General features: G+C 38.1%; 1 protein-coding gene across 1 annotated transcript in view; it reads left to right on the forward strand.

The window, feature by feature from the left end:
- The window catches only part of cfap54 (cilia and flagella associated protein 54), a 199,772-nt gene extending 184,568 nt beyond the window's left edge, over positions 1 to 15,204 (forward strand). Inside the window, exons 64-69 of the mRNA XM_039760566.1 lie at positions 3,012 to 3,202; positions 8,340 to 8,498; positions 8,641 to 8,744; positions 11,840 to 11,984; positions 13,269 to 13,343; positions 14,875 to 15,204. Coding sequence (XP_039616500.1) covers positions 3,012 to 3,202; positions 8,340 to 8,498; positions 8,641 to 8,744; positions 11,840 to 11,984; positions 13,269 to 13,343; positions 14,875 to 14,991 — 791 coding nt within the window. The 3' untranslated portion in view covers positions 14,992 to 15,204. The remainder of the gene's footprint in view (positions 1 to 3,011; positions 3,203 to 8,339; positions 8,499 to 8,640; positions 8,745 to 11,839; positions 11,985 to 13,268; positions 13,344 to 14,874) is intronic.
- The last annotated feature ends 4,460 nt before the right edge of the window (positions 15,205 to 19,664 follow it).

Genomic DNA, 19,664 nt, shown 5'->3' on the forward strand with positions numbered 1-19,664 from the left:
CCTCCCTGCGTGGAGTTTGCATGTTCTCCCCGTGTCTGCGTGGGTTTCCTCCGGGCGCTCCGGTTTCCTCCCACAATCCAAAGACATGCAGGTTAGGTGGATTGGTGATTCTAAATTGGCCCTAGTGTGTGCTTGGTGTGTTTGTGTGTGTCCTGCGGTGGGTTGGCACCCTGCCCAGGATTGGTTCCTGCCTTGTGCCCTGTGTTGGCTGGGATTGGCTCCAGCAGACCCCCGTGACCCTGTATTCGGATTCAGCGGGTTAGAAAATGGATGGATGGATGGATGGTTTATGATGTTCTACTTTAATGACAAAATAAACTATGTGATTAAAGTGGAAATGTCGAGATTGAAGTTGACATTTCGTGCTTTTTCCCCACCGTGTGCCTTTTTTTCTCTGTACTCTAATAAGCTTTCATATGACACTCAGACAATGGGCTACAACTCGCCTTTTCACGGCGACTTTGATATGTGACTTCTTTTTTATTTCCGGCGCTGTGCGATTTTGTGTATGTGTGCTTTCAAGTTTCTCCAGCACGCTATGTCACTCGATCAACTTCCTTTTGTTGATTATACCACGGTTTAATTAAACAAATAGTATGTTTTTCCTTTGCCTCCACTTGGTATTCGCTGAAATTCTTATAATTCCCCCCCGTGCTTTTCCCATTGTCTTTTCACAGAAGGCTGAGCTTAAGGGCGATTTACATTCATTTGCATATTCAAAGAAGCTTAATTCTGGGAGGAGTTGGGGCGTTACATAAAGCGTGTGCACAAGCGTTACTTTTCACACTGATCGGGATTTATGTAGCAGAAGAACGTTGAAGTTGGAGTATGCACAGATTCCTGCATCTGGATTTTTCTGTGTGTAAGCACATTTCGGCTTTTGTGCTTACGCCATGTTATAGTGTGAGTTCTACGCACGGCGTTATACATGAGGCCCCTGGTAATCAGTGACCTTGTGCTGGATAAAGCAGATTTAAAAATAGATCTAATCACATACCCAGTTCCCAGTGCTTTATTAAGAATTCCTATACAGTACAGTAGGCTAAAGATCCGTAGAGCTAACAGCCTACCTCTTAGCTCTGGGATGCCACATTTTAAGAACTGTATTCAAATACTGTATAATGATAAACGGAGTACAAATTGTGCGGCTGAATAGTCCAGACAGCAGCCTTTTTAAATTATTGACTTTGGAGTGACACAAGGCAGCATTGGGTGGAGGGTTGTCTTGTTTAAGGCAGAAGTGAGTCCATGTCAGTTTCAAACCCTAGTGGTGACACACAATATTAGTTACTTTAACTATCTACAGTAGTTATTTACAATAACAGTTTTCTTAGCACTGATACACATTACTTTACAAATTATTGAATATTACAAGATCAGTTCAGGTTACATGGTGCATTGGAGAAATAAGAACAAATATAACTGAGTACAGTGGTTAGGACTGTTGCCTCACAGCTCAGGTTTAGCTTGTGGTGGATTTTGCATTTTCTTCTTGTATCTTTCTGGGTTTTCTCTAGCACCCCATGCAAGTACAGGAAATGTGACACTTAACAGATCTTACTTGAATCGGTGCAAATGTGGGCATAGAATTCTGATCTTGGCCTGGTTGTTTTCTGAGTGGAGTTTGGAAGATCCTTCCGGTGTTAGACTAATAAGTTAATTTAAATTGGATTGTCGTAAGTGAATGTCAGCATGAGTGTGCCTTGCCATGAAGTGGAACTGTAACTCTGGATGGGATTAAGCAGGTTTAAGAATTGATGAGTAAGTCAATGACAATTGGAGGACAGTTCTGCAAGCATTGACCAATACAGATGAAATGCTCTTACTTTTGAGATAAGCATTTTCAAAACAGAAGGTGTTATACCTTGTAGAAGCTCTGAGATTGCTGGTAAAATTCTGTACATAATCAATTGTCTGGTGTGAATTATTGATGAGCAACTTTGTGTATTAATGGTGTTTAAATGGCAAGATGGCTTTGAAGAGATAATTACCCAATGGGACCCTGCTCCCTTATATGGGACACATATTCCGAAACATTTGTTTTCAAAGCTTTGTAGGTGAGTAGTGGCGTTTGAAAATCAATGGAAAACAGGAAGTCAATGTCTTTTAGTCAGCTGAACCATTATACTGTTATGGTGCTTGTCTCAAGCAACAGTCAGGAAATCCACCAGATAATGAAAGACAAAGTGTGAAGAAGATAATTTAGTCCCACTATGATGCCTATTGTTTCAAAGAACCACAATCTTATATCCAGTCACCTCAGGAGTGAATTTACATTTTTGAGCAGATGTTGACAGTAGAACATACCTTCCATATACTATAGCATAACCAAATTACTAAATGTCTTAGAATGCATGAGTGCAAGTGTACACTACAGTGAATTTGGTACTCCCATGCATGTTCGATTGTGTCCAGTTTATCTGTGGTTGAATTCATGCACTGTCCATCCCTGCTTTGGAATAAGTGGTTTTAAGAAATTAATAAATTATTGTAAATTAATAAAAATAAATTTGGGTATATCTATTTAAACCTAACTGTAAAACTGTATTTCTGTTACCAGTGTGGTATGTTTTAATTAAAAATAGCTTGTTCAGTCTTTAGCCTCGGCTGTATTTATAATTCATGGTGACCTTTATGATATTCAGACATGAAGCCATTTGAATTGTGATTCACATAAGGGCGTTAAATAACTGAGAGGTTTTGTTCTGCAGGTCAGTCTGCTCAGTCTTCAACCTACCTTTTATAACCTTTAATTTTAATGGTGATGACTGTCCAAGGCTGCAGGAAACAGGAATAATGTATGGTAGTTTCATTAGACATTTCATATTGGTATCTGCAAACTGCTGAAATGCTCTCAGCAGACTGGCGCAAGGCATATTTTGCTTTTTGCTTTGCATGTAAATGTTAACGGCTCCTTTTCCAACTGTACCCCTGAGGGCATGATTACTACATAGATGTCACTTCAGAGACAGAGAAGGACTCAACTGTTTTCTTATTGGGTTCCATTTCAGACCCCTCTTGTAAGGATCGGGTGCGCACTTCCATGTTGGATATAGGCCTGGCCCTGAAGATCTCCCATTTGCACCAATTCCTTACTGAAAACCTGCCATTGTATGCATCAGGATGCTGTGCTGAGGATGCCCCGCAGGAGCTACAACAGGCACTCTCCCAGGCCAGCATCTTCCGCACCAATGAAATTAAGGTAAAAGGTTATGAAGAGAGGTGCATGATAGTCCCTGCTATAAATGCATTAGCATGGGGACATGAAGTCAATAAAAGGTCATCTGAAAATATAGTACACCAATATTTTGTACTGCACCAGTACCTTCACAAAGTGAACAATGTAATTAGTACTGCACAGCACAATTTATTTTTAACTATTCACACTTTATTATATATAGAACTTTTAAGGTTGAGAGCAATACAACAGTGGATTAAGGTCCCCAAGAGTCCTTGAATGACTTAGCTCCTTAACAGAGAGTTGATCATACTTTTGACACCAGGTCATTTAATGCAGCACGGTATTTCTCACTCTTGATTATGGCACGAGACTCAATTGCTTCATCGGTTTCCATCTTGGTCATTTTGGTGGTGTGCAGAACCTTGATCATTTAGTCAAGCTGGAGACATTATCCATGATCATTTTGGATACTGTGGATAGTGGATAGTGGATAGTGGATAGTGGATAGTGGATAGTGGATAGGGATAGTGGGTGGGTGGGGGGGGGGGTTTGATAAAAGGCCCCTTGGTGTCATTGGCCCCTGGGCACGCACCCAGAACACCATGATGGCAGAACCACCCCTGGAGCAAAAGACCCCTGGGTCTTTTATTTTATTGAACACGTGTTTCATGTACCACACAGGACAGATATTTGCACCTACCTAATAGGGAGTTTGCCCCTCATTTCTTCTGCATGATTTCATAAAAACAAGCACACAGCTAGATGTTAAAAGCATGTCATATTGATTCCAGAGCATATTGCTTCTAGCATATCCCATGTGTGCACACTAGATTAACTAATACTGTAACTACGGTAATTGTTACAAGTGAGCTAATGTTGGTGATTCTTTACTCTAAATAGCTTGTTCAATTGTAAGACTCAGCTGCTCAATTAGATTGTGATTTGATGGCTGGAAAGGCTGCGGCATTAGTTAGAATTTATTATAGCATCAGTAAAACCATTTGTAATCTTTTCTTGCATTGATGCAGAGTGTGTTACCCTGCTAAAAAAATCCAATGCCTATTGTGTATCCTCTATGTCTGAACATATCCATTGTCTAACATGATGCCACTTGCCACAATAGTAAACCATCTTTACTACCCTGCATTGTTGATGCCACAAATTCATGAGATTTTTGTAATACCCTGGTCTTGCCTAAGTATGAATTATCAGCAACAAGAATTCCTCCAACCATGTAATATATTTGTGTTTTTCTGTTGTCCAGTCTATATTTTCCTCCATCCACTTTAACACATCCATATTTTCCTTAAACAGGGGTGGAAGACATTTGGGTTAAGGGCTGCATTTCTCAATATGTGACAAGCTTCTACTAAGCTAGAGCTGTATGACTGTAGTCCATTACTATTACTACTAAGTGTTGTCAATCTGTGGTTCATGGAATCAAAAATTAGTCTAGTCACAGATTTGCCTTTGGCTAGATGCTTTTTGGGTAGTACACTCTACTCAGTACACTTGTGACATTAATGTGTGAAAACTCCAGCAGTGCTTCTGTTCCTGATGCTGACATTTCTGGTGCCTAATATTACACTGCATTTGAAACAACCTAGCTCTTTCATTTTGTTCATTCTCCTTTTTTATTTCACTGACATATACTAATCCACCAGTACCCATTCTTTTCATGCTGACACTAACTGCACTGTGTAGGAAAGACAGTTGTACCTAAACATCCATCTGTCCATCCATTATCCAACCCACTATATTTTAACTACAGGGTCACGGGGGTATGCTGGAACCAATCCCAGCCAACACAGGGTGCAAGGCAGGAAACAAACCTCGGGCAAGGCGCCAGCCTACCGCAGGGTGCGCACACACACATCAAGCACACACTAGGGACAATTTAGGATTGCCAGTGCACCTAACCTGCATGTCTTTGGACTGTGGAAGGAAACCCACGCAGACACAGGGAGAACATGTAAACTCCATGCAGGGAGGATCCGGGAAGCGAACCCAGGTCTCCTAACTGCAAGGCAGCAGCGCTACCACTGTGCCACCATGCCGCCTGTACCTAAACAACCTAACAAATATTCATACAGTGAGCAAAAGTAATATGTTGACTTTCACATAATAATCTGTATAGTGCTTTTGATGATAAGCTCAAAAGAACATTAAGGAGATAGAGCAGTAATCAAATACAACAATGCAGAAGCAGAGTAATTGTTGAAAACATTAACATAATAGGGCTGCTCCAAGGCGAAATTTAAAGTTTGTCCTTGTCCAGAGAGGTACAGAAAGAGAGTGTCAGCTGATATTTTTCCTTGAGCATGAGAGAATGTCAATTTATCCTTTCTAGTCACCAAAGCTGTGTCAGGAATAGCAGATAAAATGTGACCCGATGAGCTCTCTCTTTTGTTTCCTCTTGCTGTCATCACTTCTTCATTTATGTTCTTCATAAATGAGAGACTAACAAATAGGCATATCACTCTGCATCTCGTGCCACAATCCCATGGAAATATAACCTACAACACTGTAAAGACAGGTGATGGCCAGACTTAACTCACAAAGTGCTTTGTTTTTAACAAAACACCGTCTAAAATTCAAAGAGCAGTACAGGCAGAAGAGTATCTTGTCATTTACAGCTTCCTTTCCAATGCTGTGGTTTTCTCAACTGTCTAGTCATATGCTTGAACAGTTGAATGACAGTACAAATCATACAGTGCACCTATGGCAGGGGTGGGCAAAATCATTCCTGTGGGCCACAGTGGCTGCAGGTTTTGGTTCCAACCCATTTGCTTAACTAGAAAACAGTCCTTCTCAACAATTTAATTTCATGACTTGTTAGCTCTTTAACTCTGCCATGTCAGATCATTCTTATATCCTAGATTTTTGTTTCCTTTTCAAGGATATCATCTAAATGATTTGAAGTCTTAAATGAGTAATTCTCAGTCCTTCACTTTTTTCTCTTCGCTTTCCTTCCAAGTATTTAATTAAACTAAATAGTGTGTGATAAACAAACAGAGGTGCAAATGGAGAAATGCTGGTTCTTTTTGTCATTTGCATCTTGTTACTGATAAGGAGAAATTAAAAACCGAGAATACAGCCGTTTAATACTAAAATAAGCAATAAAGGTTCATAATCTTAATGAGTGCAACAACTAAAATGAAGCAGAAGTGTTACTTGAGCAATAAGAGCTTTTTATTAAGCAACAGGGTTGAAACAAAAACCTGCAGCCCTCCAGGAATGACTTTACCCACCCCTAACCTATTGCGATGTTTCTGCAGCCAATAAAATCAGTCAAACTCAACAAAATGGACACCCACACACACAAAAGTCACACAGCACATAAAAATTAAAATCTGCAAGCAGCATGGTGGCTTTGGACTTCAAACCCTGATGCTGTTGATTCAAATCCCGTTATTGGCACTGTGTGATCATAAGCAAGTCACTTTCTTTGCATGTGATACAATTGTAAAAACAAACAAAAAAATGCAACCAATTGTATCTTAATTGTTATAAGTCACCTTGGACAGAATCATCAAAAAAATAATAATAATAAAATAAAACTAAGGTAAAATGCAAAGTCACCATAAGTAGTATGCCACAAACCTGTTCTTAGGGAAGCACAAATTTCTCTTTTAGGGTATTGCTTGTAATGACTCACATTAAGATTTATGTTGTGGGTGCTTTTATTTAAAGTACTGGAATGTAAAGACTCACTTTGACAGCCAAGGAGACAGCCTGGAAGGCTCCTGATTTTCAGTCTCCCCTCGCTTGCAGGCTGGAGTCTGATGACAGGAGCTGCCATCATATGACCTGGCGTCTGGAGTGTGTGCTGGTGACAGACAGGTCAGCTGCTAAGCAAATAAGAAAGGGTAAATCAGTCATGTAGTTTCATGAAAACAGAGAATATGATGTTAAATAAAATAATATATTGAAACAAAATGTGTTATAAAACTCAATATTTAGTACAGTATATGGAACTGTATATAAATATGTCCATTTACTAAACATGCCTAATACAATTATAGCATAAACAGAGTAGAATAATAATTATTCTGGATCTCCACTACCCTATACTGCTTTAACTGGGTCAGTAAATTGCTTATTATTATTATTATTATTATTATTATTATTATTATTATTAGAAAGTCTCTGTGTAACCCTAAATTCGATTAAATAGGTCTGGTCATAGAGTGATGCACATACTAATTCTTGATCCATGAATCTATTACTGAATCATTTAACCCTTTTCAGGGTTATTGTGGCTGTTTCCCATTAACCTAGAAGTATTGGGTGCAAGGCAGGAAATGACCATGAATGGTGTTCTAATCATAATTCTAGAGATGTTATTACATTTTTATGAAATATGTTAGGTTTACCATGCATGTATAAGTTAAAGAGAATCCAAATTCAGATTCATTGGGAAGAAAAGTGACACTAATATGGATTTGCTGTACATTCCAAGAGAAACCTTCACAGAAACAAAGTCTTTTTTGATAGAACAACTAAAGCCCTCATCACACTGCAAAACTTTTTTTTTTACCAAATCTCAGCCATAGCATTCATTTACATAATCTTAGTGAGTACCCCTGAACAGCAGTTGTGAGTGTGACATCCCCACTACTCAGTGTTAGCACTCTGTGATTCATCATACCATCAGATAGGTTTGATTTTGTCTTCAGTTTTAGTATCTATCTATCTATCTATCTATCTATCTATCTATCTATCTATCTATCTATCTATCTATCTATCTATCTATCGAACAAGAAGACATAGCAAGGAGGAAACGAAAAAGACAATTAACTGCGTTAAAGGAGAGACAGCTTCTGGTTATGCAGACTTTCAGCTAGAAGACTCAGACAGGTTGGATTTTGTCTTAAGTGTTGGGCATGTTCTCTTGTGTGTATGAGAGTAGACAACTAATGAGCATTCAACTGAAAGTGAAATCCATACCATGCAGCCTCAAGGAAAGAAGAAAGGGTGGGTACACTATGCAAACTGAAGAGAGGCCTGTCTGCCCAATATCTTGTGCTTGTCATACCATGACAGAATATGCAATGAGATTCAGTAATGCAGTCACTAAGTTTAACATTTCCTAAAACTGAAAGTTGTGGTATATTCTACTGGCGTAACACTTTCTAAAATCCTTCTTGTCTTTCAGCCTAATCCTGTAGTAAGAAGAACAATGCTACAAGTGGCAGAGAAAGAGGTCAAAAGTGAAAAACCAATAAATGATCCCAAAACAGGCAGCTTGGTGAGCCATGAACTATGTATACAGTGGTACAGCCCATCCGTGGAGAATGCTGCTACAATGGACATGGTACATTTTTTTTCTGTCCCTGCTGTTTTGACTTATTGGAAACTTCTTAAAGAGGCAAACCTAGATGGTCCTGCATCTTATTGCTTACTGAATTGTTGCACCTTTGTATATGTAAAATACTGGACTGTCTTTGACTCTGCAGATTGTGATGCTATATGCATTTAACAGCAGTCCATCCTCAAGTGGTATGCTCTCCATAAGCAACTCCAATATCAGATGTGGGAAAAAGTGGATACCTTTGGCAAGGTAGGGCCATGCAAGGCACCTCTAACTTTGTAGGTAAACCTGCAACTGTCATCACCTAGACCTTTTTTTACCCACATGCACATTCAATCACTCCTTTCTTACTCCTTTAACTTTACCTTGCTGAACCCATTTGCACAACCTTCTTCTAATGATTTTTTTCTTACTTTGCCCCTTCTTATCTAATACCTAGACCAATCACTGCAATTCTTTGTCATATTTTGCTCTGTTCTTCAGTCTTAACTATTTCTATCTCACTGAATTTGCTAGACTGACTGACACCCACCCATCCATTTTCTTTACTTGCTTTCTTGTATTCTGGTGAAATTGGGTACAGTTTTTAAACAGAAAAGTTTTTAACGATTACTCTACATACCACTGCGCCACCGTGCTGCCCACTTTAAAAACTATGAGAAATATTTTCATTTTAACACATATCATATTGTTTAATATGCAGGTATCCATTGTGTCATTTTGTAAAGTTTTATTAATTAGTGGAATGTTGCTAAGGTGTCCCTCACATATACAATGCCTGTTAAATGCTGAAATGTTATAGTAGAAAAAACTTTCCTCTGTCTTCAATGAAAGGCAGTCACAGAGCCCAGATGAGAATGCAAAACATTTAATTATTTGCAGAAATGTCTCAGACCATGGAGTGAGCAATCAATTAAACAATACATCTGCTTTTATGCTTTTTCTAATTACCATTACATCATCTAATACATCATGTCATCTGACTCTTAATATGCAGAACTTTATTACCTCCTCCAATCAACTAAAGCCACCAGTAATTTCTGACATCGATTCTAACCGTTATTTTAAACTCCACTTCATTAAAAGGGGTGTTTTGCAGATTAGATAGATAGATAGATAGATAGATAGATAGATAGATAGATAGATAGATAGATAGATAGATAGATAGATAGATAGATAGATAGATAGATAGATAGATAGATAGATACTTTATTAATCCCAAGGGGAAATTCACATAATCCAGCAGCAGTATACTGATACAAAGAAACAATATTAAATTAAATAGTAATAAAAATGAAAAGAATTAAAATAAAATTAATGTTCGCATTTACTCCTCCGGGTGGAATTGAAGAGTCGCATAGTGTGGGGGAGGAACGATCTCTTTAGTCTGTCAGTGGAACAGGACAGTGACAAAAGTCTGTCACTAAAGCTGCTCCTCTGTCTGGAGATGACACTGTTAAGTGGATGCAGTGGATTCTTCATGATTGACAGGAGTTTGCTTAGTGCCCGTCGCTCTGCCACAGATGTTAAACTGTCCAATTTTAATCCTACAATACAGCCTGCCTTCTTAACAAGTTTGTCCAGGCGTGAGGCGTCTTTCATCTTTATGCTGCCACCCCAGCACACCACCGCGTAGAAGAGGGCACTCGCCACAACCGTCTGGTAGAACATGTTGAAGGATGCCAACCTTCTCAGAAAGTATATTCTGCTCTGAGCTTTCTTACATAGAGCATCAGTATTGGCAGTCCAGTCCAATTTGTCATCCAGCTGCACTCCCAGATATTTATAGGTCTGCACCCTCTGCACACAGTCACCTCTGATGATCACAGGGTCCATGAGGGGCCTGGGCCTCCTAAAATCCACCACCAGCTTCTTGGTCTTGCTGGTGTTATCTTACTGATCTTAGCACTGCTTCATATGAGGGGGATATGGGCTTTCCCATCAGTTTATCCCCACTTTCTGGAGGGGTATTCATTGCTCATTTACCACATTTTAACCCTGGAAAATCTATATTAATTTTTTTTTCATCTTCATTAGGAGAATACAACAATGATACTGTAAGTGATAGGACTGGCTGAATGGCTTCTTTTCTGTGAGGGGCAGACATGCATCTTTAGGAGATGAGTGACAAGAGAAGTTAGGAGAAAAAGGAAGGTGCTGCAGAAGGAAGTTTTGAGTAGGGAGTCAAGAGAAAATAAGCAGACGTGTTTCCGGTATAGAAAAAGTCAGAAAGTTAGTGGCTGGATGTAATTATTGGTAGGGAAAGTATTCTTTTATTGTTTTGGAGATGTGCTCTGTAACCCAATAAGAGTATAAGACAGGGCACAGTTTGTTACGGAACTATTTCAAGTTGCAATGCCACATTGCATATGCTATTGCTAGTCAGAAGGTTTTAAATAAATGGACAAATATTTATGAAAGTACACAAGAATTCTCTCATGTCAGAACATTTTTATTTCTTTTTTTAATTAAGTATATACAGAAAACGCTAAACATGTTCTGGACTCACCTGGGAGACTAAATCTAAAGAAAAACGTGCTGCTAACAGGCCCTGAAAATAACTTCAAACATAATAAGCCAATCTCTGAATGTTTGAATATTCATAGGTTTTGGTCACTCACCTGACAATATATGAGTACCTGCATAACGTAAGTAGCTTCCAATAAGCACAATACTGAAAAAAAAATCAAAAATTGCATAATAATACAAATTTTTCAGAGAGCCAAAACACACTATGTAAAAGCACACAGAAGCAAATTAGTACTAACTAAGTCATTTGTAGTAACAGCAAGAGGACTTTTTTAAAGGGGACACCAAAACATGTAGCTATATCACTTGTGTAAGGCTGTGGTATTGCAGTTAATTTGGCTTTCAGTAAACGATGGGAAATCAACAGCTAAATAAAACAAAATGAAATAAATAGTAATATGCACAAAACAATTTCAAAATTCTGATAATCGTCTAATGCTTCTGACACAAATACTTAATCAAGCAATAGTTATTGTAGTTTATTAATACAGTAAATCTCATTTTGAATTCACTTTCTCAACCAGTCATCCATCTAATAGCTAATTGAATGGACCTTCTTCTCATGAAGCAAGGTCAACACACTGCCTTACATTCGGATTGAAACACTTGCACCATATGGGTTTCTTTGTTTGGACCACAATTTAGTTATTTAGTTACTTTGAAAGCACATGTAATGACTTTCAGTCCTTCTGTCCATGTGTGCTTGGTATTATTCTACTTCACTTAAGCAGCTAGACTGGCATTTTTCCTTTTTTTATTCACCACTCTTCCTTTCTCCCATTAATGATGTTTTATTTTTGTTTTTTCTCTGAAAGACTGCAGGCTCTTCACAAAAGTCTGCATACAGTGTGGAGAAAAGCAGAAGTCTTTTTGCGGCCTAGCACCACACCACCTAAGTCTGGAGTGAGAATGAGCCCCAAGAAATCACAACCGTCTACCATACGGGATCCTATGATACAGGTATGCAATCTAAGGCATGAGGGACATTTATTTAGGGACCCTTTTATATAGTTAGTTACAAGTCATGTAGGGGGCTGCAAGTGAAGCACCCAGGTATGAAAACATAAACAAGCATATACTCCCACTTTTCAGCCTCTACTACCTAAACCTGTTCAGATTTGCTCTTTGTAACAAGGAGTCTTTGGTTTGCTTTCTAAATACGCAATTAGACCTTTTGTGATTTTTGACCTCAATCTCAGGTACAATGCCTATACTAATTAAACTAATTTCTAGAGGCTGTTTTGTTTTGTTGCAGTTTGGAATAGATACAAAATGTGTTTAAATTAGGTGAATTCCCAAAAGTAACTCTTTTGTGGTGTATTTCCTGAGGCAAAGTGATGGCACTTTGATGGTGTCTCAGGTGACACAGCCTTCACTTAGAGTTCTACCACGTACTTTAAACAGCCATCAACTAACATAGTCTTTTCAAAAATAGCTACAATGGCCAGTGTGTTTTGTTACAAACACCTTCTTAACTGGTTGCTGTTAATTAGATGCCCCACTTATCTGTCCCAGCGTGCTGAATGCAAAATGGGCTCAGAGACAGAAGAGTCGAAAATATGACACTTTTTATTTGAACACAGTGTAGGACATTACCTGCACTATACAGGCCTAACCAAGCAGGCCGGATCTCTAATTTGACTAACTGACACAACCAAATCATTCATCCTGATCTTGCTAACTAAACACAATTGCATCTAGCTGAAAGTATCCAGTTTAAGCCTCATCCCCAACCCTTTTATGGTGTCAAGACACAATACTTTCTTATGGCTCTAGTGTCTTTAAGCTTTTATTATTTTAATGGGTTCAACAATCTGGATTTGGTAAATGGGCATTAGGATATCAGTTCTTTCACCCTGGGAACCCCTACTACAATCTGTTGATTTGATGGGTATTTCCTGAAGACAACCAGCACACCACCATTCCCACTGGGCTTTGTCCCTTAAACTCCAATGTTCAAAGTACAGTGTAAATGGCAGTGCGGCTGTGTTTAAGCAGAGCAGCCATTAAGCATCTGTACTCACTGTACGACTTACTGTCGTAATATTTTTTTTTGAAAGGTAAGATTTAATCTGAAAAAAAAAACCCTGATTGTAAACCTTCTTCTATAGCAATATGTTTCATTGTTATCAAAATTTCATTTATATTTAGGAATCCGTTACAATGAACTCAATTGCACCTTTTCTCATATGACTGTTCTCCTGGAGCAGGTACTTAATCCTATTTTTCTTCTACTTTCTGCAGGACCAAGTGAAGCAGTGTTGTGCTGAGATGAAGGCCCTGCTCTTGGGGTTGCCAAAATCATCTGAGTTTACAAAGGTAACAAAAGGAAGTGATACATTGCTCAAGACATATAAAGAAATTTTGTTTTCAATTGAAAATTATGTAAGATGCATAAAGAGGTCCTATTGTGCAACCATAGTTTCACTAAAGTGATTAGACAGTATGGTAGGATTCCGTTTGTCAGTTACCAGGGATCTTGTGAATTGAAAGTCACTAAAACCTTGTGACGTTTTGTCAGTTTGGCAAGATCCCCTTTTTAATCTAAATTTCCTTCTTATTTTATTCAGTAGTGTCATTAGAAACCCTTAGATTGAAATCGGTTATTTGGTAACATAAAATAACATAATGCAACATTGTTAAACCCATTTAGTTCCATTCAGGAAGGCCTTACCCTAAGCAGAATGGGTGTAGGGCTTTTTTTTCAGAATTATAAAACACTAGCAGTCAGTCAGAAGCAAAGCAGAGTAAGAATAAAATAGTCATTTTTTTTGTTCATCCTCAGAAATCTTAATGAGGTTTTCACCATTCAGAACTTTGGCCTATTTACTCCTCTAACACTGAATGTGGTTTCTGTTAACTATCTACAGTATCGTTCATTAGGAGCTGGTAGCCATAGTCACAGGATATTTGGCACGAAGGATGAGGTACACACACACTTGTCACTTTTGTCATAACTGATTAAAAGAGCCCTTCAGATTCTAAAAGCAGATACATCAGTGCCTAGCAACAAACAGCTGCCACATGACTTTATGTTCAGTAGCTGCCATTAGTGTAGAAGAAAGCAAGCTTGCATCCATTACTGGTGGGAACCAAGGACAGTGTGCATCTCATTCATGGGGCTTTTGTACCCTTTTTCTCAGCTTTGATTTGTTAGCTGCACTTCATATTGTATTCTTAGAGATAATAAGTGTAGTTGTTAGTAAAATGAATTTTGCTCATACAAATACAAATACATTTTAAAACACGGCGATTCATTTATTAATTTTCTAACCTCTTTATCTAGTTTAGGGGCAGGGTATTTAGTGCCTATTCCAGCTGCCCTGTATGGAAAGATCAAACCTATGGGTGCCAGTTATATTGCAGGATACACTCATGCACATCTCACTATTCCAATTTATTACATTACACAATTAACCTAATGCACAGAGAACTCCATAAAACAGGCTCAGGCATGGGGACAATGTTCTTAATTCATTTCAAGTAAATTTTACTGAGGAGTAATCCATCTATGCGTGACTGTTGAGACCTCCACCTATTCCTACCAGTAAAAGCTTAACCACATTATTTCTAAAAGCAGAAACCACAAACACATAGGTGATAATTGAAACAACCTTTAAAAGGCTGACACAAAAATTCTTCTTTTTCATTTATTCACTGAACATACAGTACAGTAAATCACTGCCATTTTCAGGAATATTCCTACCTGGTGCAAAATGCTGCTAATATAGGGTTTCCAGATTGATTTAAACAAGATGGATGGATGGATGGATAGACAAAAAATTAGTGAGAAGTCACTGTATGAAAATTGTGTGCCTTCTAGCAAGCCTGTCTGTCTTTGTCATTTTAGATCCCATTTGAGCTGACCCTGCAGACACTCTGTGATCTGGAGATGTGCTTCAATCCAGCAGGTGGCTGTTTCCTCAAGGGAGGATGCGTGGACTGGATATTGTCTCTGCTCAGCTGAGCCTCCTGATGCATTAGTTATGTTTTGTGAATATTTTCTATTTATTTTAAGCTTTTTACCTGTACTACACGAAATACACTGTCTAAATATCTAATGAAAATAAAGGGCAGATGTGGAAACACATTTACTGACTCCTTTAATCTGTCTCACTGAGACGATGAGTGGCTTTCCAGTAAACTAAAATTTTGGAAAGAATCTACTGGTGGTAGGATTTTCTGGCAGATACACCTGCAAATAATTGTGTGACATTTACCTGTTTCAAAGTTTTTCACAACTGGAGTGTAATTAAAGTTATATATTCATATAATCTACATAAATGATGTAATTTAATGAATTCTTGTTTTTTGTGGTGCCAGGGAGTGCCAAAGTGTTTCTTGTTGGTCAGACATAGAAATGCAGATTTCACTGTACTGTGTGCACATGACAATATTACTACTGTTACTGCTACTACATTGGTAGAGTTAGGTGGCTTGCTCATGATGGTGCAAACAATGTATGAGATTTGAAGCTTTAAGCTATTAGACCAACCTTTCAGATAATTTCAGATCATTAAGAAATGAAATAAAATGCAAGCTACAGACCTAATAAATGCTCCTAAATATCCCAAATAGTGTTTTATTCAGACTGGAAATGAATTAATTCATAATTTATTAATTTACTTACATGTATATAGTGCTTCTCTACATATAGCTACTCAAAGTGCTTTACTTAGATAGAGGGGAGGAACATCAGCTGCCACCAATGTGCAGCAACCACCTGGATGATACGACCACAGCCATACTTTCAACAGTAGACTCAGCACATGTTAGCTAGTTAATTGGTGAAGGCATGAGAGAGAGCACCAGTCAGGGGATGATTAAGGACCAGAGTTGGGTAGGCAACTCTAAAAGGCAATTTAACCAGGATGTCAGAAATCACCCTACACTTTTCAAAATGCCCAGAAAGCTTTTATGACCACAGAGTCAGGACCTTGGTTTTATGGCTCATTTGAAAGATGGCACCATTTTTACAGCACAATGTCCCAGTCACTGCACTGGGGCTTTAGGATCCACACACAAATTATAGTGTGAACATCCCCTGCTGACCTCACCAACACCTAGGACCAACCCAAACATTGCTGGTTGGTCTCCCATGCAAGTACTGACCAGGTCCAATGCTTAAGGTGGATGATCTCTTCTTACCTCTTCCGAAGTGCAGGTTGCATAAGGAGTCGGTACTCCAGCCTCTGAATGAAAAACTGCCCTCAGTCTGGATGTTTTATATTGAAAGCCACTTCCCGGCTAATACTGGGTGTTGCAACAACACCTTCTTCCTAAATCATGATCTAGGTATGTCTTGTTTCTGACTAATTCAGATCTTCTCAAACTTGTATGTAAATAGGGTAATCTGTGCTTTAGTAGAAATGACACATGTCAAACTGTGTGTTTGTGTGCATGTTTATTTTATTCTCTGCAGGTAGTATGATCAGTGACAAATGTCTGACATAAGTATGCTTCCAGTTTATGTTAAGAGTAAAGTGATGTTGTCTTGCATAAGATACTTTGGTGCTGACTGGCGAGTGCTAAACACCGGAGTTTCAAACCTGACCAAATGCTTGATTTGCCTTCAGCTTAGCTGTTTCTATACATTAACGAACAAGAACAAATCACAAATCTTGCTTTTCACTGTATTAGTATTTTATTTAATGATCATGAAAATATTCAAAGAGTTAAGCATATAGCATTTCTGCATTTCATTCCTTTTCAGAGTTTAGCAAATATTATTATCAGCATGTTTTTTCTATTGTGAATAGTGAACATTTTTCCATAGGAAAATGACCCTTGTACTCACAGCATTTCTTAATAGGCCCCTGCAAAGACCCACAAACACTGTATGAAAGGCATGAGCAACATGGTGGTAGTGCAAAAGGAAAGATATAGAGTAGTGACAGACCCACTATTTGATTGTAGTTACCGTATATACTCGCATATAAGTTGGGTCTTGAAACCCGAAAAATCGATCATAAAATCAGACCCCGACTTATACGTCCATTCAAAAATACGTCACTTAATTTTTTTGCTTGCTTCCTCCAATCTCGCACCAGTTTCTCAGACACAACGAATTTTGTTGCAGCAACACAGTTACCAATTTCTTTCACCATTGCAACGAGTTTTAATTTAAAACCAGCTTCATATTTTCTTCTGATTGAACGCTCCGTATTAGATAAAGGATGCTCTTACGATAAAGGTGTATGAGGGTTTGAGTTACAAAAAACACAAAACAGTGCAAGCGTCACTTTGGAATAGTTTCAGTATTCCCGTGTGGTCAAGTGTGCACAATACACAGAAAAAAAAGGTCGTGTGCTTTGTGATTACTCTCTCAGGTAGGCGTTAGCATATCATAATCTCTTGGACCAATAGCATGAGTTTTCCACATTCGATTTATATGATCGACATTATAAAATACCAGAAATTACAGGGTAAAATCAAGCCCCGACTTATCCGCGGGAGAACTTAAATGCAAGTATGTATGGTACGTGAGCAAATAACACCCAAATAGTGTTTTCACCTAATGTCTTCTTGAGTATCTTTAAGTGTGATATTCACTCTCCACTATGCACATATTTTTGGCCTTTATTACACAGCACTTCCTCATCAAATGCATCCATCTGTCCTTCCACCTCGGTATATGTCCGCTTTGGAATAAGTCCAACTTGGTATACGTCCTGTTTGGACGCGAAAAATTTTGCTTGGTATATGACCTTTGTTTGGAATACGACTTGTGTGCTAGAACACCACGTGCTACCCTTGTTTACTTCTCTCGAAACAAAGCCACGACTGCCCACGAATGTCAGTACGCCAGTTGCTAGCATTCAGTGAACAATCCGCGCTATAACTCTGTGAAGTTTAATGTGATTTTGTGTTTTTTCGCGTAAATTTGAATTGATTGTTGAAAAGTATGACGGTGGCATACGTATCCGAGACTTGGCTGCTGCATACCGTATGCCGAGAATGACAGTATCTACAATTGTGAAAAATAAAGATGCTATTAAAAGATAAAGTGAGGTTAAATTTTAATTTATTTTATCTAATTGCTTTTGTATTTATGTATTTTAGTATAAAGTATTAGTTTAAGCAGTGTTTAAATTATTTTATACAACCTTATCAATGTATAATATGCCAATAACAATTGGATTTTTTTTCATGGGAACGGATTAATCATTTTTCCTTTATTTCTCATGGGAAAAATTTGTTTGGTATAAGTCCAAGGATCTGGAACAGATTAAGGACGTATACCGATGTACCACTGTACTGTGAATTGTAGGGGATACTCATGATGCATGCTCGATCCCAGAAAACACTCTACAGACACCAGTGTACAAATAATATGGTGGTTTAGAAACACAAATAATAAACATAAGAAGAAAGAAAAAAGTATTAAAATATACACCTAATGGCCTTTCAGGCCCTGACTAACTGATGGGGTGATCCCCATACAACACTTTCCCACCTCAACCCAATATCAAAATCCTCCATCCTGACCTCCAGTATCTTTGAAATGTATGAAGGTTCTCTACCACTCACCAGTGGAACTTTTGTCCAGCTCTCCATTCAGCACCCAAGTCCAATGGCCTCCTAATTTGAGAATCGCTTTTTATCTCTACCTTAACTATTCTGTCAACAGTGGGAATCCAGCCAATTAAATGAGCAAGGAACCAGAAGATCAAAGGTAATTGATAACATGGACCAAGGTTTGTAACCAGGAAACCTAAAAAATAGAACATCTAAGCCAAAATACAAAACTAAATCAGAGTCAGAATTCAATTGAAAAAAGATTGAGAACCAGAAACAGTAAATCACTACAAAAAGTACACTAGAAGTTTTGGGTTGCGTCTGCAGTCTTAGAGAACCATGAAATAAATAGTATTGACCTTTTTCTGGAATGGTCTTTATTAATTTTTTGGGGTTTGGGGTATAAGAGATTATTTTTGCAAAGTTACTTTTGTCATATAAGGCTTCTGGAACTATGTAAATATTGTTATGTTTCACAGCTACTTTGTGTACCTATTACCATGATGTGCCATTTATTTTCTGGGTGCATAGTTATGAAAGTAACGCTGTGTGATGTCACCAGTGGGACATTTTATATAGCCAGCATCAACAGCCTGAAAGCATCCAAGATTGTGGTTAATAACAAAAAAAATTCTGTACAGTGCATCCGGAAAGTATTCAAAGCGCGTCACTTTTTCCACATTTTGTTATGTTACAGCCTTATTCCAAAATGGATTAAATTCATTTTTTTCCTCAGAATTCTACACATAACACCGCATACTGACAAAATGAAAAAAGTTTACTTGAGGTTTTTGCAAATTTATTAAAAATAAAAAAACTGAGAAATCACATGTACATACAAGTTTTCATCTTTCTTAGTGAAACTCCTCACTTCCATCTCATCATCCTTGTGACAGTTGTTTCTAATGTTAACTTATCTGGAAGGACAAACACCCCTCTCATACAACACCGACCTTCTCAAATAGTTGGCACTGTATAAACTTCAGTTTTCAATATTAGAAACGTTTCTCTACAAGTCAGCTTCTAGTATTTATACAATGCACATGTTAAATCTATTTGTGTAAAAGTAGGTTCCCAAAACAATGTGTTTTCCAGACATAAGCCAAAGTTGGAGAAATCTAA

This window comes from Polypterus senegalus, chromosome 8 (assembly GCF_016835505.1).
Source record: "Polypterus senegalus isolate Bchr_013 chromosome 8, ASM1683550v1, whole genome shotgun sequence".
NCBI classification, from domain to species: Eukaryota; Metazoa; Chordata; class Cladistia; order Polypteriformes; family Polypteridae; genus Polypterus; species Polypterus senegalus.